Source organism: Cloeon dipterum, chromosome 4, assembly GCF_949628265.1.
Source record: "Cloeon dipterum chromosome 4, ieCloDipt1.1, whole genome shotgun sequence".
NCBI lineage: Eukaryota > Metazoa > Arthropoda > Insecta > Ephemeroptera > Baetidae > Cloeon > Cloeon dipterum.
In genome coordinates this window covers 11,155,164-11,181,926 of record NC_088789.1, presented here as the reverse complement: position 1 = coordinate 11,181,926, position 26,763 = coordinate 11,155,164, and the positions used below count along the sequence as shown (strand labels likewise).

At 40.4% G+C, this 26,763-nt stretch overlaps 1 protein-coding gene across 10 annotated transcripts in view; it reads right to left on the bottom strand.

Moving 5' to 3' along the window:
- The window catches only part of eag (ether a go-go), a 75,722-nt gene extending 49,199 nt beyond the window's left edge, over positions 1-26,523 (bottom strand). For 9 of the 10 annotated variants that reach the window (XM_065492035.1, XM_065492041.1, XM_065492037.1 and 6 more), the window contains exons 1-3: positions 26,139-26,523; positions 15,437-15,558; positions 3,700-3,982 (exon numbers count right to left, since the gene is read on the bottom strand). In XM_065492035.1, the coding sequence (XP_065348107.1) occupies positions 3,700-3,778 (79 nt within the window). In that variant the 5' untranslated portion in view covers positions 3,779-3,982; positions 15,437-15,558; positions 26,139-26,523. Of the gene's footprint in view, positions 1-3,699; positions 3,983-13,451; positions 13,546-15,436; positions 15,559-26,138 lie in introns of those variants that run through there. The other variant, XM_065492036.1, reaches the window with a different exon arrangement.
- Positions 26,524-26,763: the final 240 nt, after the last annotated feature.

Sequence of the window (26,763 nt, the reverse complement as noted above, 5' to 3'; positions counted from 1 at the left end):
CATTTTTTACAACTTGCTGAAGACTAAAAATGGCCTATGAGGAGATCAATTTGATTGCTCAGATGCTTTGATTTAAATTTTCTAGTTGTTCAGGATGGAGTTTCAATGGATCGATTGTTCAATCGAACGGAGTTCGGCATGGTGGCAGTATTCCTCCTGTTCTTTTTGCTATTTCTGATATCAATGATTTTTTGCACACTTTCCCAAATGTCAAAGTAAAATGTTTGCCGATGATCTTATTCTTCTCTCAGGCTGCTATGGTGTCAACCGAAATTGGAACGGAGCCTTCGTTTTGTTGATAGACACTTGACCAGGAGACACGCTTGTCAATGTGTTTTCTCTACTTGATTTGTAAAAAGAGACTTTACCACTCCTGCGCGAGTGAGGACTGCGAATGCAAATTCTGTGAAAAACCAGTTAATTTCCATCATTCCTAGACTGTGACATGAAGAATTTAACTCTGTTTCAAGCTGCCAAAGCAAAAGCAAACAGTCAACATTGATCTCTATATTTATAATTTATATTTTCTGTTGTGCATATTTTATGTAAAATAAATACATACTTCATTCATAATTACAACCATGAAAAAGTCACAGTTTATTGAGTAAATTTTGCCACAAGGGCCACAAGAAAGAATCTCAACCATTGCCTTGCGTCGAGCAATTCGTCTAGCCGCGTAACAATCGCCACTATCTGGGTCGCACGAAAAAATACGAATTTAAAGTTGTAGAGAAAAAAGATAGAAAATACAGGTCAGACTTCTGCTGAAAAATGTACCCTGCTATATAGGAGATAAAAATGATGTCATGGTTTTAGTAGGTGGAAAGATTTTTTAATTTTTGTAGCTTTTGGCAGCTACAAAAATATGATCAATATGTAGAATTATTTTTAGTTGAGAAAATATAAATCAATGATTGGCATTCCTCATCCTCCCTACTTTCATTGCCCTAACAACCGATTAAAAGACAAGAAGACAATTTATATGTCCAAAGCGAAATCCCTGGCGCCTATCAGGATAAAACCTCATTTGGGGAATAGGCTGCCAGGGGGTTTTGGAGCTCCAGAACGCATTATGCAAAGCGCGTGTGCATCTGGCTCAGCGGCAGGCATTTATGCAAATGTACTGCTCTATGTACGTTGTTGTAAAAGGAAAAAATACTGCCATCTGTGCGAACCGAGTGCATGTAGCCGCGGATAATAAAAAATTATGATGCAAAGACTGTGACGTCAGCGCGTCATCAAGCCAGATTGCCGGTAGCGGCTGCGGTGGGTGCTCTTTGAAAGGCCACGGATTCAATTACAGTTGCATGTGCGGCCAGAGAGAAAGAGGGAGAGACTGACGACGTCGGCCTCTAAAAAGCTCCGCGGGCGCACCGAAATAGAACAATGCAAACTTTTCACCTGCCTCCCAACTTTTGCTGGCGAAAACGGCGGCCCGCGCGCTGCTTGGTGTTGCCGGCGCCCTGATAATTAGACGGCTGGCTCTCTCATGCAGTTTGCTCAAGCGGACACACAAGGGTTTCTTTACTCTCGCGCTCAACTAAAATGAACCTCGACAGCAGAGAGACGGATATTTGATTCGCAAATATGACTGAAAAGTGAGCAAAATGCTGTTCCTGGATTTGAGCTTGACGTTAAAAGAAATTAGGCTGCCATTTTGCTTTTGCTACAAGTTTGAGTTTCTTCAATACATTTACCATATACTAATTATGCCTTAATTGAATTATATTAACAAAAGTGCACTTTTTGAAATATGAAGCAATGATGCAAGAAATGGCTGGACACTAAACCCTTTTCCAAAGGAGAAGAGAACTTGAATTTTCTGCAATTTTGATTCACAAATGGATTTTGGCAAGCCCAAAATAATGCGTCATATTTTTGTCGCAAAATCAAAATAATATATTTTATTAACATTTTAGCCATTGAACGAGAGGCTGCTCAGACGGAACTTCATGGAGTTGTAAGTTATTGAAAAAAATCGAGTTCGTCATTGCAGATTTCAAATATGGACGACGGTTGGCAACTAGTTGGGGTGAAAACGGTTGCCTATATCCTCGGGCAGAATTATTTACTTGCAACATATTGAACGCAGGCATTGCATCAATAATTCACGAGTCGGCCTCTCCCTCCCTCCCTCCGCTCGCGCAGGGTTGTGTGGGAAAAGCAGTCCCTGCGGCGATTTTTGCGCCGACGAGCTGCTTGCTCTCTGTTGATTGATGCATTTTCACTTGGCAAGGCAAACAAGCCTTATTTCTCACACACATTGATCACGGCCTCGACAAAGCAATGCACAGCGCGGCAGCACGCGCCAAACGTCACGCTGGATTCCACGATATTTTCACACATATTATACACAACAGAGGTGGGTGGGGCAGTGAAAAATAAATGACTCTGGCGTGTGATTGATCGCCACGTTTTATTAAAAGTCGGCAATGTCTCGTATGTTTTATTAATTGCTCCTGAAATGGAAAGAAACATCATGTCGCTGCTTGTAAATCGCTGGGCGAGTGGCAGCTGGCGTGAAAAATATGCACGTGCACGCAGCGTTTTGATCCCTCGCGTCTCGGTCGGACGTCAATTATTCACTGCCCCTGTTTTTCTCTCATCTGAGCCGCTTTTATTGCAAAATTCTCTGTCAGTCTCACTGAAATATGCTCACGTTCTTCAAGTCTACAAATGGCATGCATGAATCGTAATAAATGGCTTTTTGAAGTCGGAATGGAGTGGCAGTCTATCTTTCTTCGCCTCTGCACCGTGGAAAGTGCGTGGCGGTAGTTTTTGCCGACTCCTGCTTACTCGGTTCGATTCTTTATATTCCGAACGCGTGCTAGCCAGGCCCAGCTCGATATAAACACGTGTATATGTGAAAACGGGCCGCTGCTGGCCGAGAATTTCAATAACCTGTAGCTCTTCGGCCGTTATCAACGCTCTCATGCTTTGCCACTAAATGATAAATTGAGAGGCGCGACAATTGAATGGCCTCGTTTTCACACCACCGCTTTCAGCACTTAATTTGCCATATCTGTTCACTTTAATTGAGACAAAATTAGTCACTGTACGTGCGGTCTGAGAGAAAATGGGCACACCCGGGCTTAAATCACTTAAGCCGCAAAAATTCTATTGAAATGTTTGAGAAACTTATTACAATTATAGACTTAACACGACGTAACCTAAATTGAATCTGGTGGCTATGCGAATTGTTTCGAGAATTCTTAATTTACTTTATTTGAATCTGTCAGGGTTTTATCTGACGATATTACGATCGCATTAATAGCGCTCGCGAGAGGGAGGCTCTTGCGGTGCCTTTATTGATATACCTGAGTTTCTCCCTCCGCTCTCCCCGAAACTTCACGTCATTACATATCGGCGCACAACAATTATTAATTCGTATTATCCTCAGGTACAACTCTGACAGTATCACATCCTGATAAAATAAAAACGTGATGTTTCTATATCAAGGATGCTTCTCCCCTCAACTACCATCAAGATTTTTCGAAATTAAGGAGCTCAAACAAAAAATTTAGCGCTGATAATATCGAATATATCCGCTCTTGTTTTAATAACTATTTAAATCAAGTAAATAGAGCAGAATCAACAGTATGCTATTTGGCTGATATCTAACTAACGACTAAACCAAATTTTCCTTGAATAAAAGTTACATCCTACATTTTTTTAAATTTAATGAATTGTTGTACTTACGTTGCGAATTGGATCGGCGGATGATATTTTCGAGGAATGTGTTCTGTGGGGCTACCAGCCCTCGTCGACCTCCGGGCATATTGGCGGCTCACCGGCTGTGCGTGTCCGCTTGAAGTGCTCAAAGGGGTGTTGGGGGCGTCGGGGGCTAGGACGGCTGGGGGCTGCGCGGCCACTAGCTGCGTCCGAGGAGCTCAGCCACAGTCCAACAGTGGCGGCAGCCGCCAGTCCATCCCGACGGACTACACGCGCTCATAAGGACGCTCACCGACTCGCCGCAAATACCCTGAAACATGTTGAGCACATCGTTAATGAAAATTATCATTAAATGTGTATTCCACAGTTCAATTCCATCTACTTGACTACAATACAAAGTCCACCGCTCAAGCAGAATTGTTGGGAAGTTTAAATTCAACGCAGCCTATTTGCCTTAACGCCCACGGTATCAATCAATGAAGGTAAATAAACTCGATATTTTCAACTGAAAATAATTGTTACTAATGCGTATATTTTTCATCTCAAATACTCTCTCGTCGAAAATCCTTCTTCTTGACGCCGACACGACAGTTGAACCAATCGATATTATTTGCTGTTTTCGAAAACAATATTTTGCGCAATATGACGGCGTGAATAAATATCAACACAAACCGAAATGTACAGCACGCAAAATTGTGTATCAGGGGTAATAAATTTCTGCTAAAAACATCGACTTGTCCCAACTTTTTGTTTCAAAAGTGAGCACTTTTCCGCCTTCGCAGTTTAAATATTTATTCACGCTATGGAGTCGCCCAAACAAATACCTCTTTACTGCCAACAAATTTCACGTCTGCTTTTGTTACTACTTTCCTCTTCAGCAGCCCCAACAACAATGCTCGAGATCGCAACAAGAAGGAGCAGTAAGAGTGTATGGTGGAGAGGACGGAGAGAGCAAGAAAAGAGGCCTCTCCTGAATAGAAAATGTTCCTGGGATTTTGTGATTTATATCGGAGTATTAGAGATAAGATCCTGTCGGGTCCCCGAGGGCAAACGCGCTCCTACTCACTCGGCAAAATGCGTACGCCCAACAAAACTCTGTATTAAATGGCGCACGATTTATTTTGGCGTTTTGTGATTGCAAAACAGACGGCTATTCTTCACAGATTTTTTGCCCCTACAATATAAATAAGATTTGCATTAATTTGACACGCATTGTTCTCGTACGATTGCCCTCAACCAACCGTACTGAATTTAATTCAGAAAAAAGCAACAGCATTATTCTCAACACAATTCGATCGAATTATTTACTCATCCGTGTGAAAGAAGCTTATTATGCCATTGTGCTTGGCGACGTTCCAAGCTTGTGAATACGTCGACACAAAAGTAAACTTTTTTCTGAATAACACGCCAAAGAGACAAAAGAAGAAACTTCCAAAAGTCTCCTGCCGTCATAAAACACTGTAGTTCGGCACAAAATTTGTGGATTCAAGGCAGGCCAACAGCAAAGTAAGAAAAATGAAAAATATTTGTTAGCAAAGTGCAAAGAAAAAGCCGACGAATTTGCATTCGAAATAAATGGTGGCAGAAAAGTGCCCGCGGGGTGGAGCGGCTAACAAGATGCGGCGAGTGAATCCTTTGTCGAGCGAGCGAGCTGTAATTTAGCACAAAGGCGCAGAAACACGCGTTGATTTGCGAGAGCGAGAAGTGTGTCAAGAGGGTTGTTACCGGCAAAAGCGTCTAAATTGCGCACCCTCCTCGTCAATGCTGCGCAAACACGCACTTGCGATTTACGCATCGCTCGCGGAGAGATACACACATTTGGTGCATGCTCGATAAATTACACGCGATATGTTACATATATCTCGTTCAATTAAGATTTGCATATTTCAATAACGAAAAATTCGCTCTGTTGCGACTTCAAACCCATTATATGCATTGGTTGCATTCTATTGAGCTTGTTTGCTGTGAACGCTTAGCTGAATTGATATTTTTTTGTTCACGAGACAATCTCGTCGCCCTGTCATTACTTCTAATTATAGCTATCTTCAATATTGCAATTTATCCTTAAAGTTTCAATCTGCAATCATACAGGTTCAAACGAATGCACATCCTTATATATTTAAATTTAATTTCCTGAGATAAAAAGTACGTTTATATGGTTTTCTCACTTCTTCGGCGTGTAATAGTAGTATTAACACGAACGGAAACGGCAATACATAGCATTTAAACTCGATCAACTGCTTAGGATTAGCCGAAATAGCTATATAAATTAGTGCTCCAATTAATTGAGTTGATCTCCTTGCACAATTTTTAAATTTCTCATCCTGACCGTACAAGCAAATAGAAAATTTCCACTTCCACCTTGGGATCTTTTACGTGTTTGTTTCATTCAACAAATGAGCCAATGGCATGATGAACCAATCAAGAATACAAATGTGTTGCATAATATAACGTTGTCCTGCCGCGCCGTAACATATTATACATTATAATCGAGTTAATCGTACTCACAGAGGCGCTTCAAAATTAACCCCCGCGTCATTTAGATGAAAGAGAAGATTATTCGAGCACATCAAGGTGATTACATAATATGCAAATTTTGGAGAACACTAATTTAACTCGGGCCTCCATTCCATTCCAATGCAAGAAAAGTGCGTCTGAGGTGAAATTTTTATTCCATTCAAACTTGGCGAATCAACGGAGAAGCAGTCAAATAGTAGTTACAGAGTGCGCGGCTCTCATTTGCATCTGTCCCCACTCTGCGACTCTCTTGAGATAGACCGTAATTTACTCAACGTCTCGACGGTACCCCCGCAGACGGTTCTGGCACATTCAGCAGAGTGCGAATTACCTAATAAGGCAATAGTAAAGTTAATATTTCACGGCTTGACGACGCACTGCCAACAGTAACAGCGCCGTTTGATTACGTCAACACGCCGCCAACTGTACGCAATATACTCTCTGACCCTGTTGTAAAAATAGCAAATAACGCAGACGCCAAATGGAGCAGCGGCTCTAGCAGACTGGGAGTTTTTAATTCCATTTAGGTTCAAAGTGCTCTTTATTAACACAAAAATAATAGAAAACGATAGAAATTTATATTCCACTTTAGGCAATCAATATAAAATGGTTATAAAAATATAAAATATTTCGATAAGATCTGTGAGAGTAAATAAATAAATTGCATCAATTTTGGGAAAGAGGCCTGGGAGTGTCAACAAAACTATTATATATACCTATTTTGAATTTCCAAATCAGATTTTCGAAATTTGATTGCTCCGCCCCTTGCACAAGCTAAATGCAGATACGATAGGTGGTAGGAGAGCAAACAGAGTGTTCTTCAAAGCGGTCAAAAAGTGTTTCGTTTCAATCGTGTGAACGTCTTCTTGATTTTTGTGCTCAGTTTCTCTCACGTGTCAAGGATTTGTCTTTGAAGGCTTGTGTTGTGTGCTCTCTGCAAGTGCAGTCCCTTTATGGAACCTAGTTGAGAAAATTTTAGCCAGCTAGTTTGTGACCAAAAACTTGTAAAGTCATTTGGGAAAAATTGGAATTCTCCTTGGTAAGCATAAGATGGATAAACCGAAGCTTCCGATGCATCCTCCAAACTATCCTGCGCCAAAACGCCCAGATCATCACGAAAGTAGTCCGGCATTTATTGCACACGGAATAATTCGTATGGTCCGCTCTTTCTCTGGCTTTCCAAATTGTACCCCGTCCATACTGGAGTTCATTGACGAGATTGAACATTGCGCGAAAATTTTGAAATGGTCTGATGATCTGACAATCGATTTTGCGCGTATGAAAACAACTGACAGGGCAAAGAGACTGCTCCTGTCGTCCAGTACGAATTATATTAAGGACTGGAAAAGCTTCAAAAGGGGGTTACTCGAGCTGTTTCAATCCCACATGAGCCAAGCAGAGAAAGTGCTCAGTTTCAACCAAGCCAAGCAACTACGTGATGAACCAGTGAAAGATTTCGCATCGCGTTTGAAACGTTTGTACATGGAAGCTCATCCCGTGAATCCTGATGACGATGACACCACTAAAAGAGCCTACGATTTGCTGATGAGGAGGATTTTAGTCCCTCAGTTCATTCAAGGCGTATCAAATAAGGAGGTTCGGGAAAAACTGATAGACGAGGATCCGAAAGAGTTTCCTGCGGCCGTCAAAATTGCAGATGAACAAGAAGGAAAAATGCGCTTGTCAATACAGATCGAGAGCATGCACACTAACAAGTCAGAATCGATTGATTATTGCGCAGGGGACGATGATTCGGTGTATGCAGATATTTGTGATGACGTGGACAAGCTAAGTGAGCAATTAGTATATCAAACGATTTCTGAGTGCGGCAGCGCCTCCTCCGAGGAAGGGCCCAAACAGAAACATCGTAACCACCAACAGAAAAAAATCAGCCACACTCTCAATGATGGTCAAACTAAAACTACGCGCAAAAGTTTTCGAAAGAAGAGAAATGGAAATTCCAACTGCGCGCAAATGTGTCTTCCTGAGTGGGGTGTTCCATTTGGTCCCATGCCTTCTTATCCACCTTTCCCTTATGGCATGCAGGCGCACTTTGCAGGACAATATTTGGGACAGTATCATGGGCAATATCCGATACACATTCCAGGGCAAACTCATCAAGCATGTATCTGTGCTTATTGTGGCCAGCCCAATCATTTTATGAGAAACTGTGAGCAATTTAGAGCTGACAACGTGAAACAGACGAGGAATCCAAAGAACAGGCCACTTGTCAATGTGAAAAGAACACGTTCATAAATTTTAAAGTTAACAGTTGCGTTAAGTACAATAACGATTGTAAATAAGCATATCGAAAACAGGGATATTGTAGGAAGCAATATTTCATAACACTTCGTAGTATTCCTCATATAAGCAATTCAAATCTTTTGAAATATGTATTATATGTACTTAAATCAATGGTTACAAAATAAATTCAATACTAATATAAAAGTTCATATCTACCTGCAAATGAGTTTATGGAACAAAGACTAGATCAGTTGCACAATTTTGAAGATGTTGAAGGTTGAACCTCAACAGAATTAGACAAAAAACCTTTTTGTACAATGATATGTTTTGGGGTATGAAATAACATAAAAACCTGGGAATAGAAGGATGGTATAATTCATGACATTGAAGATAATTTGGATCCATTTTTTCTTTTGCAATGCAGATTCGTTAAAATACTGTCTAAAATTCAACGTCTCAAGTGCAAACTGAACATTAATTTTGAAACAACCCTAAAATTTCCTTGAAAAGAGTTAAGGTTAGTATCAACAGTCTGCCTAATGGCACTTTAATGCTTTTTTCTTTTCCAATGATGGGAAAAAGCAAGTTTTTCACCGTATACGAACCAGTTCAATTGCCAGCGTGGCTGCATAATTCAATGCTGTTTTTCACCATCAGGCCAGAGGCAGAATTAATTGCAATCAATCACAATTATGACAGTTACTTTTACATGACAAAATTAGAATGGAGTAGCTGCGATTTGACTGGAGATATAAAGTTTTGTTGGTTCACAAGGCAAACGTGCCGAGCTGCTTGTTCCAGCATTTCACTAGTTATTACGAAAATATTGATCAACTTTGCGACATTTTCACTATGCAGCGTTTCCGACCGCAAATCTATAAACCGTCAATAGCTTCCGCTTATATTTACTCAAAATTTTATGTCAAAGCAGTTTGCCAACAGATCATAACATAATAAAATTCCTGATTTTATCGAAAATACCGGCAGCATTTACATTCCAAAAGGGTGCATTGTCAGAGGGCGGGAATTCGTTTTGTATGGGAATAACATCAAATGGAAGTATTCAACAATTGAAAACAACATTGCGAGCTCAAATACTACGCGAATACCCTTTATCGATGAAGTAGGTATTCAATTGTTCGATTTGCCAGCACAAAAGTTTGATTCATTGTACTCTTTTTTCAGCCCTAGAGGCAAAGCCACCTCCATAAAAATAATATTAGAATTGCAGGTCCTGCGGGAGCACCTTTTCAATTTTAAAAATAAAATGCCGATTCGAGTTTAGTTGCATATTTGCCTCAATAATTGGATTCCTCTTACTGTAATATCTACTTCAATTCTGTTAGTGAGTTTATTTATAGGTTATATTTCTTATTGTATCAAAGTCACACACAACACGCAGAGATTATAATTTGATTAGAAAGTGGCTTATAAATATTTTTAGTTCCAGACACAAGCGCACAGAGCGAAATTATAATTTTCAAGACAGTATTCATATTACGAAATACCTTAACACCTATCATGTCTCATATTTTTATGATGATTTTATATTTTATTTGGATTTCACAGCGTGGACCAAAAATTAATTTTAGCCTTGTGGAGTTTCAATTTTTTATAATTGTAAGAGAAGTGATGTATTCCTAATTAATTTTAAAATGGTAAATAATTTTTTTCAGTTTCACTAGATATAAACACATAATTTACACGAGAAAAATCAACTAATGCAATCTATTTTCTGATTTCGTCAGCTTCATTATTTAATAATTACAAAAATGGCGGCTTTTGAAAAACAACCTATAGGTTAGGATGCATTTTACACTGAGTTTTCTAATATCTGAAGAGATATAGATTATGTAAAAATCTTTTGCATTTCTCCAAGTTGACTCTATTTTGCTTGGCAGTTGCTTGCAATTTGTATTTGTTAATACTTAAGAGATGTGTACCCGAATTATTCTCCTTTGTAATGATATATATTTAATTAAAAGCTCAACTTGTCGTTAAATTCCACTCACATAGAAACATTTTGACTTGTATAATCGAATCGCTTAAGATGTGTTCCAGTGATATGGTTGTTAATGTTCATGTTAAAAGTATTTTAATTTAATTTCCATTATTTGTATTACACAGCGGTACAAAAATCGAAGCTTCTCCATTTCTGTATTCAAAATATCAAAAAATATAAATTTTGTAATTAGAAATTTTTGCGATTTGCATGGAAAATTTGTAAAAAGTGGTGAGAGGTAAATTGCAAGAGCAGTGAAACTCGAGAGTGACGCGAATGATGCTGGAGGTGAAAATTTCATACGCTGTGCGCCCCAAAAAAACTGCTACCGAGTATTTCAAGTGCGACGGCACGTCAGCGAAAGCCCAAGCAAACTGAGCTGGCAGTGGAACAGCTCACGCAACCCACAAACAACGCTGCGTCAATCTTCTAGCTCACCCAATCGAAAATCCAACGTGGCAACTGAAGATTTTGTTTCTGGTCCACGCGCTCATCGACGACCGCTGGCGGAGCTAGTGAACTGGGCCCTCCTTGCTTGTGGAGGATCGACTATAGTGGTAACATTCCCATCTGACAGTTGCCGACCCTTAAGGCTCCATTCTACGTGTCGGCGATCTTTATTCAAATACAACAACATCTCCCTTGTGCGACCCCAGCGGTCGTCAACTAGAGAGGCTGCAGAAAATGGTAAAATGGGCCGAGGAGTCTATTAATGAAGAGAGATTGACAAAACCATTATCCTTGTAAGCGGATACACAGGGCATCGTCTTTGAGGTCCACTCTCGGCTGTTGATGGAAATGAAGAAAACTGCACCCGGCTTTTGTCATGAGCTAAGTAGGTTTTTCCGTTTGCCACATTGAATGCCAAAAGCAAATTACGCATTATTTATGTTTCAGGTCAAGCTCTCTTTTGGCCGTCAGATTCTCGTTGGCAACAGTTTTAAGGAAGAGTGCAGAGCATGCAACACCTAGGAGAATAAATTCAACTACACTATTCCACTTGCCACTTTTTAATTTTTGATTGTTCCTGGAAAAATATCACTCAGTAAAAGCATGTTTTGTTTTTGTTTAAAAGTGAGGGAAACACACCTTGTGCGTATTAGACTAAATTTGTCTGTTCAGTAAAAAGTAATTTAAGTGTCTATGATATCTTCTAGACTTAAGTTTTCATAGAATTAGCTTAGTTCCGTTTCTGCTTGACATAATTTTCTTCAGCTTATTCTTATACTCATGTTGCGGTTAGGTCAGAGAAAAGAAATTTTGAATTAAAAGAGCTCATTTAGTCCAAGAAGTGCACACAATTTTTTCTTATCAATATTTATATAAAACATATTTCCCATTGGCACATCTGTCACCATATCGTACCACTTACGTCGCGTTGCACAGCAGCAAGCATAATTTTCGATTTTATATATAGCAGTGGTCTGGTTTTTTCTGTTTGAATCCGTTGAATAAGTTTTTCTTTATATTTCCTCTTGCCTGTGCTCTTTTGCAGAAGCAATAACTACAAGTTACAATGGCTGAGTCTGGTTCTTACAAGCTCTGACCTTAAGCCAGTCGGGTTGGCAGGAGGCAAAAATATCAAATTATTTACGCTCTCATTTTTTGACAGTATATATAATATTCGTATTGCTGTATAAAGATATATGTTCACTTTTATAAACTAATTGAAGAAAAATAAAAAAGTATTATTCATCGCAATCGTTTTGTATTAAAGTTTGTAGAAAATCTTTAAACTGAAAACCCCAAAGCTGTGTTTGATTTGATAGAAATCCAAATAACCAAAGAATTAGATAATTATTTAAAGTAACGAAACAACATAAAAAATAATAAATTCTTCTTTTCATCAATATGAGGTCTTATAAACAGAGAAAAACTTTTAACTCAGATATACATTACTTTAGAACATCTACAAGATTTAATCACTTATATCACTTATACAAGGCAAGAAATCAGGTAAGTTAAAATTACGCAATGCAGAAATGAAATCTCACGATGAAACCAACTTCTCTGAAGCGATAAAAAAATTTAGAGAAAGACATGATTGCTGATTGCACTACGTCCTTGTCACAACCCAAAGAAAAGAATTGTTCAGGAGCGAGTGATTCTTTGGTCACGACGGCTTATTATCTGCTTGTGGCACAGTTGTTTGTGTCAGTCGATGACAAATTACGGCAATCACGACACGGTGATTACAATTTCTAACACATCCGCGCATCGGGCAGCTCTCCAAGCGGCAGCTGGCGTGAGCTGCGCGGGCCAAAATCTCCACCGCGGCACACTAATTTGCACCACGCCCAAATAGCAACACAGTAATAAACCACACCCCTTCAAAAATTGACAGACAGCCCCGTTTCTTACACATATTATATTCCTGCGGCTGCGGCGTCGACACGGGGGTCACACAATTCAAATGGGCGCCTGGATGCAGCGCGAGAACTAGGTCAGCCGTGTGTCGACGCTTGTTTGCAGGAAAAGCAAGGTGTGATTTATGCATGCTCCAGGGCAAAATTTGTGATGTGCGACTTGCGACTTTCGAAAGAAGCTCTCGCTCTAACGGAATAGAAAATACGATGTATGCATCCTGCTTGGCACGCCTCACATGCGGGCGGCCTACGTCTCGCATTCTCTTGTGATTAATTGTTTCCAAGTTAAAGTTCACGCCGTAATATCTCTGCAAAACTTTCAAAGTACTTTTGACAACAACCTTATTGTTACTCAGGGTAAAAACAAGAAGGATCATTTTCAGCACTCTCACCGTGCAGAAAGGGCTTGACCCACTTTTGCTCTAGCAACTCGACGATCGCTTTTGCATTGTCTTTCCGCTTTCAATCTGAGTATGTTAGTAATTAGGACGGAGGAATGATATTTATCTAAACGAATTGCACCATGAAAGAAGCAAAACAAAAACCACACTTGCTCCTGCGGCTGTGCGGCTGCTTTGGGGAGCGAGTCTCGGTATAATGAGATGCAGTGCAGATCGCGCCGTTTCGAAATGTGTCAAATTAGAACTCACCATAGTCAACTTGCAGCACAAGTTAATTCCCACATCAAAGGGACGAACACTGCGCACGGGACAACCTGGATTCAGCTCTGCTCGTGTTCCGCGACATGTACACGCCATTAAAAGTTTTCTAATTGAAGGATTACCTGTTTTTCAGCGACCCTTTTCCGTGTTACTGGCGCAGATTGGTGCCGTGCGCAGATGTTTGTTATCCCCATATCTTAACTTCCTCGTTTTAAAACAATTATTAATCTGGTGAAAGGGAAATCAATTATTTAATAAAACTAAAAACATTTCCTAGATGTGACTCTCGAAACCAACAATTAAGCTTGCTATTAAAATCCCACAGAATACAGTTCCTGAAATTTTTCGAAATCCTTCATAATTTATAGCAGTCTCCTGATTTTATAAGAGTTAAATATTCCCGGAGTGACCAATAAGGATGTGGTGATTAAATTGATTAAAATTGAAAACCGCAACTTTATATACATCTTCATTTCAGCTTAAAAGTTTAATACTGCTCTACACTTGTGTAAATTGTATTGTTAAATAGTGCGATATTTTCGTTACAGGAGCGAACAAAAGCATAACATAGACAACTGAGTCGTCCAGTCGACGGGTGTTGCTATTTCATTTTGCGCGACAGCAGCACACGTGTAGCAGCAGCAGCAGCAGCGACACAGTCGGCCTGCTTTCCGCTAGGGCTCCTCTTTTGTCATCATCAACAGGGCGATGAATGTATAAAAAATAACACTTGCATAGCCTGACTGTTGATGCGCAGCGTTTGCATGAAAATTAACTCGCTTCGAGTGAGCGAGCGACCCAGATTCGCGGATCGACACGCGAAAAGGGAGAAAATGCTGTTGTCGGGCGATGCGTTTGTTTCGGCCTCGAGTGTTTCAATATGCACGCCGTGTGTTTATGAAATAAGACTCTCGTTCGCTCGCTCGCTCGCTAGCTCTCCCGTCGTCGCCTCGCGTTTTCTTGCTTTTGTTCGGCGTGCCAACGAGAACGGAGAGCAGCTGCCCTCAGAGAAAGGAGAAAGATGGTGAATTTTCAATTGTCACACACTGCGGAGAGCAAGAGCTCCATACTGCGTTTGGTCGTGAACGAGAGAAAGAAAAATCTCTTTTTTCAAGATTGTCGCCGCCGCCGTTGCTGTTGTCAAACTGACTTTGCTTGAATTGACGCGCGTGTCCTATTTCTCCCGCAGAGAGATTACATTCTCCTCCCCACGATACAATTTCAGTCCAATCAAAAAAATACCTAAACTTATTAAGCAACGTATCCTTCTTATTTCTTCTATTCTCGTGAGATATTTTCTCTTCTGGTAAGGAATAATTATCTTGAAAGGTAGGCTACGGTTTTAGGAATTTAAGGAATTTAGTTTTAAATTAAGGTTTCAATATACTGATTAACTGCTTCTTGGTAGGCATATAAACAAAAATTTAACTTCACTCCCTCTCATATGAAAGTATAAGTCTCGTCATTCATTAAAAATATGAAGAAGTAAACAGACCAACAAGATTATGAAGCGAATAATCTGTTTTGAATCATTTAGATAACAACATTTTCTGTTTGCAGCCCTCTACAAAATGAAAGAAAAGTTAAATCGATTTTTACTTTTTGTGGCCGCGCCAGAGCTGGCAAAGTTGTCGAATTACCACTTTCCACTCCCTCTCGTATGAATTGTGTCCACAGAAGAAAAGCAGTTAACCCGTACTATAACATGTCGGCAGCGAGAAAAAATCGATTACGACAGCAGGCTTCCGGTTAATTGAGCAAAACACATTCGGCCGGCTCTTTTTACTACGAGCCAAGGGGAGCGTGAATTAGCTTGGCGAGCGACAATTCGATTCGCGGTCCCCGCAGTTTGTTTGCACACTCTGCTGCTGCTGTGGACGCGGGTTTATTCTCTATTTTTCTTCGTTCCACTCTGTCGGCAATAGGAACAAGAACGCGGGCAAAAAACAGAGGGAGAGAAAAGAAAGACCTACCGAAATGCGTTGCCGCAGGGCCCGGCGAGAGGTGATGATGATGGGTCTCAACCCACCGAGAAGAAAACCTTCCCACTTCACTTGTTACTTCCTCACGCATGCTTGCCGGAGGCACCAGCAACCTGCAACACCATCAGAAAAGAAGAAGACATTTAAAATTTGCAATGGTAAAGCACTCTGCAACATCTCTTGAGCACACACAGTCCAATATTTTTTGTAAGGGCTCGGGGGAAAAAAGAAGGGTTTTCAAGTAAAATTTCATGTTACCCTCAGAGCCAGTTTTGCGCCAAAGTTCTTACTGAAGAACTTTTTAAATTTTCAATGTTTTTCGTGTAACTTATTAGAGCAATAAAAAGGGCTGCAAGTATTTGTGTTAGAGTTTGTTATTTAAAGTTTGCTACTTCAAGAAAAATAAATTTGCAATTTTTATGACGAATTCAGTTTTCAATTCTGTCGAAGAAGTCTAAGCATGTTCCTTGTTGAAATGAAACCGGATATTGTGTTTCCTAGCTGTCAAGAGCGTCAATTTGTTTTCTGACTAGTTTCGGCTTGACTTGTGAAGCCCTCTTTCATGGTAAAAATACAAAATTAGAAAATAATTTAATATTTACACCGGTTAAGATTTTTTATAGTTTCCAAACAGTTGTCAACTTTTTGTATTAATTTTTTATATTCACTCCAAAATACTGCAGAGATTTACCATGATGTCCACGATCATGCTGCTGCAGTCGCGTGCAGACTATTGATAAGTACCCGCCGTATTTTTAAATATTGCTATTTTATTGTTCATGATTTAAAACAGTACAATAAATAAATATGATTGAAAATCAAATTAAAGAAGTCAAAAAATGACGAGTAGAAACTGCATGCATGCGCGAAACAAAAAATTAAATTAAATTTATCATGTTACCTATATAAGAGGTTTTTTTTATTACCATTCGTGTGTATCTTAAGTACCCCATGTCTAAAATATGCATGATGTTATCTAACTTAGTAAAATTCACCTTTCAATGACTACTTCAAGCAGAAGATAAAATAAATAAAACCAACTTTTGAAGAAATAAAATAATTCCAATTCCCATTTGTACTAGGCAATAGCGTGAATCCCCAGACTAGTAGGGCCGTCAGTGTTGTTTCAGAGTGGTTGTGATATCGATGATGTGTGTTCGTGGCTATTTAATATTAAAAAGGAGCCGAAGCTCGGTCAGAACTAGAGCACTGCGAAATTTACATTTCAGCTCTTTGGGCTTACTTGGCGGAGAAGGAACGAACACACAATGCGGCACAGTCTCTCTCCGCTGCAGGTTTAATATTGCCGGTGACGTCATTACGCATATACGTACACCATACCGTAAGCGAGCCTACGCGTCGGTGAACAGCTTCAGGGGACGTGCGCAAACCGAATTTCCAGCACCTGAACAATTCTGTATGCTTCAGCTTTCATTTTGCTGTAACTATATACGGAACAGAATTTTGCACTCTCGACAGCTGAATCCGGGCTTATTTACGTTTGGCTTTGAGGCGTTTGGAGCTGTGTTCGTGGTTTCTAGTAAACCTAGTAAACAATAACATATTTTTCTTGAAGGCAATATAAGTTTCTTAACAGATACCATGAATCACTGATAAAAAAGATATAGTTTTGAATTTTTCTATTTTCATAGTATTCCTCTCTGTTAATCATATATCAATATGTTTTTATTCGATACGCCAAAAACTGACAAAAATATTAAGCACGTTTACAGAATGTTGCAGGCTACAGCAGTACAAATCTTTTTTGTATCTTTATATTGGAAAACTATTGTTGAAAATTTAACAGTGTGATGGGTGAGGTGAAAGTGTGACAAAATTCGGTCTATTTTAGGGTACTTAAAATATTCAGCAAAAAACGTCAAAAGTCGTTTATTTAAATTAACCAGCCCGTTGGCTCGCATTGTTAAGGCACTCTCAGGAGTGTCAAAGCAATGAGAGGTATTTGAGCAGTTCGGAGATCTAATACTGGCTACCCAATGTCAGAAATGGCAAAAAGTGGTTAGTTTAGTGACTCGAATTGCTCGAATTGCTCAACGGGCTGGGAGGCGCACCAGCGCCGACTCGCTACTTGCTGGTTTGCACCTTTCCAGCATGCGTGATTTGGCTTCACGGGACGAATGTCTAGCGTTTCAATGCAGTCCTCGGTGCGGAGGCAAGTGGCCCTTCAGTGGTCTGGGTCCCTGTGCGGCCTGGTGCGCCCATGTTATCCGTTCGCGGTGTTATTGGGACCCGGGTTTCAGCATTCGTGCTAGTGCAGTGCGCGCCCTTCCCGGTCCTCCGGTCCTCGGACTGGGATAAAAAGAGCAAAAAAAAAAAAAAAAAAAAATCTACAGTACAAATTGAATTAGGAGTCATTGGCAAAGGAACAGCAATTGCAACTCATCACTTCCCAGCCGGCAGCTTGCAGACGGGCACGGTACCTTCCACCTCATATTTCATCCACTCCTAAGGAGACCAGATGACTATCTAATAGGAAAGTATGAATTTTAACGCGTGGTTATAGAGTGTACAAAATTTTTATAAACAAAAAATTGAGGTCCCGCCGGTCATTTGAACTTGAATCTTGATTAATTTTTAACCTTTCTCTTGGCATAGAATTCCTTTCCGATTGGGTTTGCAACTGGCTACCTTAAACTCAGTGCTGCGGAGAGCAGAGTTTCGGGGTGCGAGCATCAATGCTGACCGCCACCGAAGCATGCCATGAGGGTCCGGCTGGGTGGACCACCTAAAACAAACCAACCAACCTCGAAAACTCAATGCGAGACGAGATAGAGATTCGTACAGCGTCATGTGACGGATTTCCATATTAATTTGCTTGCTTTCAAGTTTATTTAGCTGCATAGTGTTTCGTTTAATTAATTGCACCCCGTAAATTTGCGAATGGGGATATTAAATGCATTGAGAGATAAAAGAAAAAAATCAGCAACGAGTGAAATGTGAATGCGCACAGTTAAAAAATGTATCAGGCACAGCAGAGCTATAAAATTTGATAACTTTTTATCTAAAATGGATATTTTAATGTCTTTTGTCATTTGAATGTAGCACTATCTTACCCTCTCCGTATATTCGTAGCTTTAAAAGGCTTCAAATGACTGATAGTTCAGATTTTATGGAAATGATTCAAAACCTTATATACACTAACGTTCTCGAAACTAGTTTGCAACAGATCGAATAGAGCAACAGTCCTTAAGTGTTTAGTTTTTCTAAGCTTAAAATATTAATTTTACCTCAGTTAAGTTGACACTCGAGGATGGTTGATCCATACTTTAATTACATACATATTAATTTTACTCCTGCACTTGCAATGTGCAATTTACTCTCTTTCTTATTTTCCTTAATCTTTCCTTGATCATTAATTGGATGCTCTCCCCAAAATAAAAAAATATTTATACTCACTCAGACAACCTTCCATTTTCCCCATTGTCCTAAAAAATATTAGCTAACTGATGGAGTATGACGATGATAACAACTTAAATGACATACAAATATTTCGGGGATTTTAACCTTCAGACGTCCATAAAAATTATTTCAAATTAATAACAATACGATTTATCAGATAAAATCATTATTTTTGCCTGACATTTTGATAGTGTTGGCCGATATATTTAATTTACTAACCCCCTCCATAAAAATGATCCAGTCCCATCTTATTGCCAGACCAGAGAATATTATCCCCTGATAAATCAGCAATTCAACATCAAAACTGATTTCTCTTGACAGTGAAGGTGAAGACACTCTTGGAATACACCCCCAATTTTATTCCCTTGAAAGCCGAGAAGAAGTCATTCTTATCTCGGAGTCTGGGTGCCAGCAGGAGACGACCTGCTGAGCAACAGTGGTGATTGCTGCAAGGGCCTGGCCAGCAGGGGGCCTATCCATGAAAGATTAAACAATGACCTTTCCAGTGGAGAGCACCTTTCTGCCGCTATCGCCTCTTGCCGCGCGGAATATCAATGAACGCCGCCGAGGCGAGAGCAAACGCTCTCGAAAAACGGACGGTGACGTCATTGGCGAAAATCTGCACACAATACAAGCATTAAAGCCTTTCGGCGCGCGAGACGCTATTTTCCAGCTAAGCAGGCTAATTGTGCCGACTAATTGGTCGCAGCCGTCGAGCTGCATAATCCCCGAGCGACCACCCCTTCCTTTTCGCAATGCACACGCACAAATGATCTCGTTTAAAAGAGAAAGGCAGGCTTTACGACGCGTCTGCCGCATATTAATTGACGTGGCCCAATTCTCATACCTGCTGTCTCTTAATTGTCGTAAGAATAAGATAATAATATTACTAAGTAAGCCCCAGATTGGAGATAGCGAATTTAACGTCATTTCTCTTTTTTGGTAGCTCCATCAGGCAATTGAAGAAAATTTAATTTTCACTTTATGAATAATAAGAAAAGTTATAAAAAATCCTGACGAATTTACAGAAGTACATGTAATTTTTTTATGAAAGTATACATTTTGGTTCGAATTTGACTTTTGCTATTTTTTATGGTACATCCATAAAAACATATTTTATCCAAAACATATTTAAAAGGAGATTATATATAGAGTTATAGATAATGTGATGTAATTTTTCCGTTGAGTCACACAATATTACGTAATGAGCGTGCCAATAGCAGTTCAATTATCTGACTTCTCAGCTACACAAAGCATCTGTGCGGAAAATTTCCCTGTATAAAAAGGATGCTGGTGGCAAAGAGAGCAGGTTGATATCAAACGCAAGAAAACCGATGTTTTTCCATTAATTAACTCGGTGCCCTACATCTCCTTAGCGCGGTCTGACGAATGACTGTTGCTCGGAGCTGCAGCAATGAGCTGTCGTTGGTCACCAGAGCAAAAACTGGGGTAAAAGGTAATCTTTTCTCGCTGAGAATGGCCTGGTTGCTAATGTTGCTCTTCATTCACGGATGACAGCGTGAAAGAAAAATTTAATACTTAGCAAATGCAGTTTGAAATTCTGTCGACGAGTGTAACTTGTTTTTAAGAATCAACTTTGGCTTTGTAAATAAAATTCTTCCGTGCACGCCAGACACTTGAGAAGAAGAAAAGTTTTGCACAAGTCCGGCAAACAAGGTCGGCACGGCCAACTCCTCTCGAGCCACTTATTGCATTTGGGGTCAATTTATTGTACACTTTGTTACTCCCATCTGGCTACTTTGCTGCATTTGGGAGGCCAGTCTTGTCCACTGCAGCAAGCACACAAAGATTCGACTCGACGCGCAAATTGCTCATTTCCGTCTGAATGCAATAGCACCATGCACCGGAATGGATTTAATCTTGCGAAAAGGGTACACAAAACGAATATCCAATTACTGCTAGGAGCGAGAGAGAGAGAGAGAGAGAGAGAGAGAGAGAGAGAGAGAGAGAGATACATGCTAAAGCTGTTATTGATTTTATCCAGGCGCACACGGCTGCCTTTTATGCTAATAAAAATCCCGGCGCGCTGCTGTGTTCCAACTTTTTAACTGGAAATAAATTGAAAGTGTGTCAAACCACATGCACTCAGCCTCCACCTTGGCGGTCCAATCATTCTTCGCGACTGCCTCTCAAATCCCCGTCGTCGTGCTCGCTTGAAATCCAGGCAACTTTGAGTTTCCGCGTCGCGAGTTTTTCGAGGCTGCTGCATTTAAATTGCAAATAATCCGTATCGAGGCAGAGATTATTCAGCAGCGATGACATCGCTGCTCGAGCCTCTCTTTCCTCTGGCTTATATGCGCAAACACGAACACGTTTTTTTATCGCACACACTGACAGATTCATGAAAGAGTCTGTTTTCTCGATGCCATCAACTGAAGCACAAGGCTCGTCTTTGATTGAATCACAAAAGGGAAACGATTTTTGCTTACTTATATTTCCTGTGTGCACGTGGATTTCATTCAAATACATGCACTTGTTTTATAATCTAATTTTTTTTGCTCTTATTTATTGCGTTATAAATGAATGAATGAATGAATGAATGAATTATAATAATTAGACTAATAAGGTTTACAACAGACACACAAACATGGAGATTAATGTTAATTACTCGTATCTACGTGGGCGTCTTAAGAGAAAGTTTAATTCTTTTCATCATAGTCTAAGAAATGGAAGAAATTAACTGGTTTATCATAGAATTTGCATTCATAGTTCTCACTCGCGCACAAGTGATAAGTCGCTTTTTTACATATCAAGTAGTGAAAACCGTGAAAAGCTGAGTTAAACATAAATGAATAAAACACAAACACGTGCCTCATCATCACCATCCTCATTATATTAAATCGGAATTTCTAATGATATTTTTCCTGATTGATATTATTTCTTATATTAATATGCACAAATGACAAGATTTTTTCTGTGATTTTTTGTTTTGTTTTTAGTCTGTTTGTGTGATTAAATTTGACTCTTAGATTATGTTATTTGGGTTTATTTTGACAGAATATTGTTTACAAATTTCCCAGTTGAAACCTACTAGTTTTCAGAGTTGTAATTATTATGCCTCAAATGTACTATTGACAACTAACCAAAAAATAGCCATGTTTTGTATATATCTATGACATTCATGAGACTTTTTTCCCAACAGTTCAAGATTAGAGCCAATCTTGCTAATAATAATACGTATTATTAGGGGGCTCAAATTATCACGCGTTGGAAATGAACGGCCTCACGAACTACGGCGTCCTTGGTCGCCAGCTTCTTGCTTATTATGTGTCGAGAGAAATTAGCCTCGATTCGGCCAGCTCTCGACAACAAAGCGTTACGTGTCTGTAAATTAGAAGCGGCGTTCACCCCACGCGGCTCCTCACGCTTTTTGCGTTATCACGCTGTATTTTCACCCACAAAACCACTCTCCGAGTTGTGTGTTGCGCTCGGCCAGCAAACACGATATTGGCTTACGTTTTTGTCGCAGCGCCTGTCCCTTTGTTTCACCTCCTTCTCGTGTCATGCCAATTTACCATCAAAATATCTTTTTGACATCTTGCAGCTCTAATTTTCCGACATAATGCTGATTATATTAAAAAAAATGTTACATAGTAACTCCTTTAGAATCTCAATTGGTTTTAACACAGTATTTTTAACAGTAATATTTTCAACCGTTGGATATTTGAAAGAATTGATTTGGATATCACTCAAAAATTTGGAAATGGATGACAAAAGAGCCCAAAATTAGAAAAATATTGGGGAACTATACATGAAAAACATTTGCTATCGATATTCTCATCAACTGCATCCTCAATTGAAAAATTTTCAAAGCTTAAAAGCAATAACATAACTCTGCAAAACAATACCAAAATCACATTTTTTGAAAGAACAATTTATTACAATGAATGTAAACAATTCCAAAGTTTAACACTTCTTTGTAAGCGAAAAAAATAAGAACTTCACCACAGTAGTTGCACATGTACACAAAATTCAGCGAGAGACTAGATTCATTCCGTGAACTGGCGCGACACTGACGATGGTGTGAGCTTTGAGGCGAAAATCTGCGCGCAGCTACAATAACATTATTGCAGCAGTCATGTCGGAACAATCGTCATTCGCTTTACAATTTTGGCAACGCTCTCGAGCCGCTCGGAGACAGCAAAAACTGGTCTAACGCGCTTGGCCTGATTATAAAAGCGTGTCTATGTCTCTCTATATATTTTTCACGATGTGTTCGTCGGGCTTCGTCCCTTCCGACGTGACCTCTGACCTATTTGGACGCGTGACCCGGATAGGTGCCGCCTCCGGACAGCCAACACCTTAATCTCCGAGACAAGTGCGAGCGTTCATCTTGACTGCAAAAAGGGAAGCAGAAGTGTGCATGTGTGATTTATTGGCTTCGTAAGTTCATTCCACGCTGACCCGCTTTCTGACCTCGAGCAGCACGCACACCACCTAAATAAATTATTTTCCGCCAGGTTGCAAGGTCATTGATTAACGTCTGACAAAACTTGACGTAGATCTATCGAAAAAAGCGAATATGGACACTCGATTAATCTCATTGTCTCCGGCGAATTGAATTTGGCTTTCAGCTGCCTGCGAATGAGGTTTTAAATACTCTTTTCCTCACATCAAACTACGCTTCTATCGTGTCGATATAATAATCAGGATATGTCTCGGCTAGAACTTTAAAATATAAAATTAAACATTAATTAGTATTGCATGTTTAAATGTTTAACAATCGCTAATCAAAGGTATTATTTCTAACTTTCAATCAACATTATTAAGGAGGAAATGATCGCTACAAGAATTAAAATAAAGACAGCCAAAACAAATTCCTCAAGCAATGTCAGACGAGCTAAAATGGAGGTCTGCAGGCCGAGAATTAATCTGGTGAAGTGGAGCATACAAAGCGGTGCGGACCCTCCTACTCCCTCGATCATGCAACCCTCGCGAGCACAAAAGAACGAGAGAGAGAGAGAGAGAGAGAGAGAGAGAGAGAGAGAGAGAGAGAGAGAGACCTTGAATTTCAAACACGCGGACACATTATCGCGGGAGAAAGTCCCAGGTCTCATTCGCGCAAAAAACGGGTAAGCAACCAGTTGATCTGCCGTACCAAGCGGGTTGCATAGCTTTGAATTTGAATTTAGAGCTCGGATTTTATCATCTCAGGTACGAATTTGCAAGGGGAATCGTTTAAATTCCAATTAAACTTTACCAGAGTGGAAATCCATTTTTATATCGTGGAAGAGCCTGTTCCAAACTTTAGCCGGCATAATCCTCTTAAATGAGCATGCAGCAGGACGCGAAATTAAGTTTCTCCCCGTTTGTTCGAGAGCGAGCGGACTGGTGGTTGAGGCAAGAAAACGCCAAACTCTCTCGCTTTAAAGGCGGATTTTAGCGTCAGTATATTGTTTAGTGCTCCTCTCGGCTGCTCGCGCCGCCAGTGATAAATAAATGCGTAAAAGGTCCCAGCGGCGGACGAGAGCCGCCGGTGAAATGGCCCAATGTTCAGCATAATAATGCCTCCCTTGCGCCCTCACTGTTCGGAATAGGGTGAAACTCGCGCAAAATTATGTAATGCTGACCTTTTTGATGGATCTGCAATGTACGAGGCGACAGCTGTCGAGCCAATTCGAAGAAAAAATGTGAAACAGCACATTATTCAAGCCCAATTTGATCTTGGAATAATATTCCATTTGACGCGGATTCATTTACGACTAGCCCTACTACTGTTGCATTAATAGACTTGAAACAATTGTCACGGATTTTCACGCAATCGATCGTTACAATGTATGAATGGAATAATACACTAAAAATTGATCATGATAGCTAACCACGATGAAAGGTCATTCAAATGGCTGCTTTTATGATGACTGGTATCGATAACGGTAATTTTATTGTAATTACGTAGTTCCAAAAATGTTAACAAGGTTTATAGCATTTGCGAAAATGAAAAACACTAGATATAGGAAAAAGCCACACGAACAAACCAAAATTTTAATATCCTAAAGCCCGGGGTTAAAAATTAAGTTGTTAGTTGGCTTTAAAATAAAATATGCAATAATTTTGTTCCAGCTTTCTTACAACACACCTAGCAGACAGAAATAATTTCAGAAAATATTTTGAACGTTTTCGGTTGGAATGGTGGATTAAATAAGGGTAAAAACAGACGTCTAGAGGGCAGGTCAAAATGGTGCCTGCTGCGAAAGAGACTATTTTCGGTCTGCGCGCGTGTGTTTTCTACGTCGATCGCAATTATCAAAAATTGATTCCTGCTCGAGAAAATCGACTGCTTGTTGTGCAAGACACCTCGCATCGCGGAGCACACACACAATTTATTGCCGCCGATCGAATCAATCAATCATACCACGGCGGCGGCACCAATTTTTCTGCTTTTCTTTCTCCCTGAGAAAATGCGAGTAAGTTGATGGCAATTTAAGAAGAGAACGTCGGTTTTATCTTTTGCCCGCCGACCATTTATCACGGTGAATTGAGCGAGGCGGTATTGCCTACCTCAGATCTGACGGATTCCCAGACGTTTTTCGTATTCCTTTCTTTCTCTTTCCCGCTTTTTGTGAGTATATGTGCCACTTTTCTCTTGGGAGTGCAGCAATTTTCCATATGACAAGACGATATTAGTTACGTTGCTGGAATGACTGTAGTTCTCAGGATTTGATTGATCATCTTTTCCCTGTATTGTTTGCAGTGCAAGCAACAGTTTATTGCATTCTTGCTGACTGCTGGTGGCGGACAAAAGGAAAGGTAACTCATCGGAAAACACTCACAAAGATGTATGTGAACGTGCATTGGATTAACATTTAAGATGTTGACCTAGTTCAAACAAATGCTTGTTTCTGCAGAAGCTTAGGAATGCAGTCAAATTTCCCAATAAAATAACGTCAACAAAATGGGATCGTTGTAATTTCCGCTTCTACGAACAGCTAAAACTTGCCATTGTTTGGATCTGTTTCCCAGACTCGCTTGTACTTATGAAACACACATCAACTTGCTAATTGCTTCTGTTTTGCACCTTCCCAGCTTTCGTGATCTGGCTTCCCGAACATATAGCGCTTCAATAAAGTCCTCAGTGTAGAGGTAAACTAGATCCTTGTTGGGCAGGGCTCTTTTTCCACTAAGAAAGCCTATTTTTTAGTAATGCCTTAAAGTTCAGTCTTTTTTAGATAAAAGTATAATTTTTTAATTCAGGAAAAAAGGAGCACTTCCTTAACTGAAAGCCCACCCCATTATTTGGAGCTTCCGCACTCACCGAAAGGAGTTTGCTGGGCTTTCCGAAGAAGTCCAAATCGGTGAGCATTGATCAGGTGAGCCTGGGCCTGGATCGCGAAAACGGCACCTGAGAGCTGCAGCAGCGAACACGTCGTCTGAGTAGCCGGCCTGGCAGCTCGTTAAGGTTGGCTCGCAAAAAATCCACTTGTTAACCGTGCGGGGGGGCTGAGCAGTCAGAGGGAACCCATCGTCGGCGGCACTGACTGCAATCGAATCACGGGGGGGAGGGCACACGCTTTTCGGCAGGAGCTTGTTGAGTCCATGCAGACTAGCACATATCCGTGGGGTCGGTCGCGGCGGCTCGGTCTCGGTGCTCACTTTTGCGCGGTGCTCGCTGCACTGAAACTGCCTTCCGCCGCTGGTGGTTGGCTGTAGCTGCCCGCTCCGGTATCAGCCGCCAAGGGAGAGGGCGCATCGACCCACTATCGCACGCGTTCGCCACGGGGGCTGCACACAGGGATGTGCGGCGCCAGCGCTCTCTCGCACTCGGATCCGCGCTTTCCGTGAAACGTCGCGCAATTAGAGCGGAATTTTCGTTGTCAAGTGCGCCACTTTTGTCCTCTCCCCAGGGGTTAAGGGGTTGATTATCTTTTTAAAGACACGTT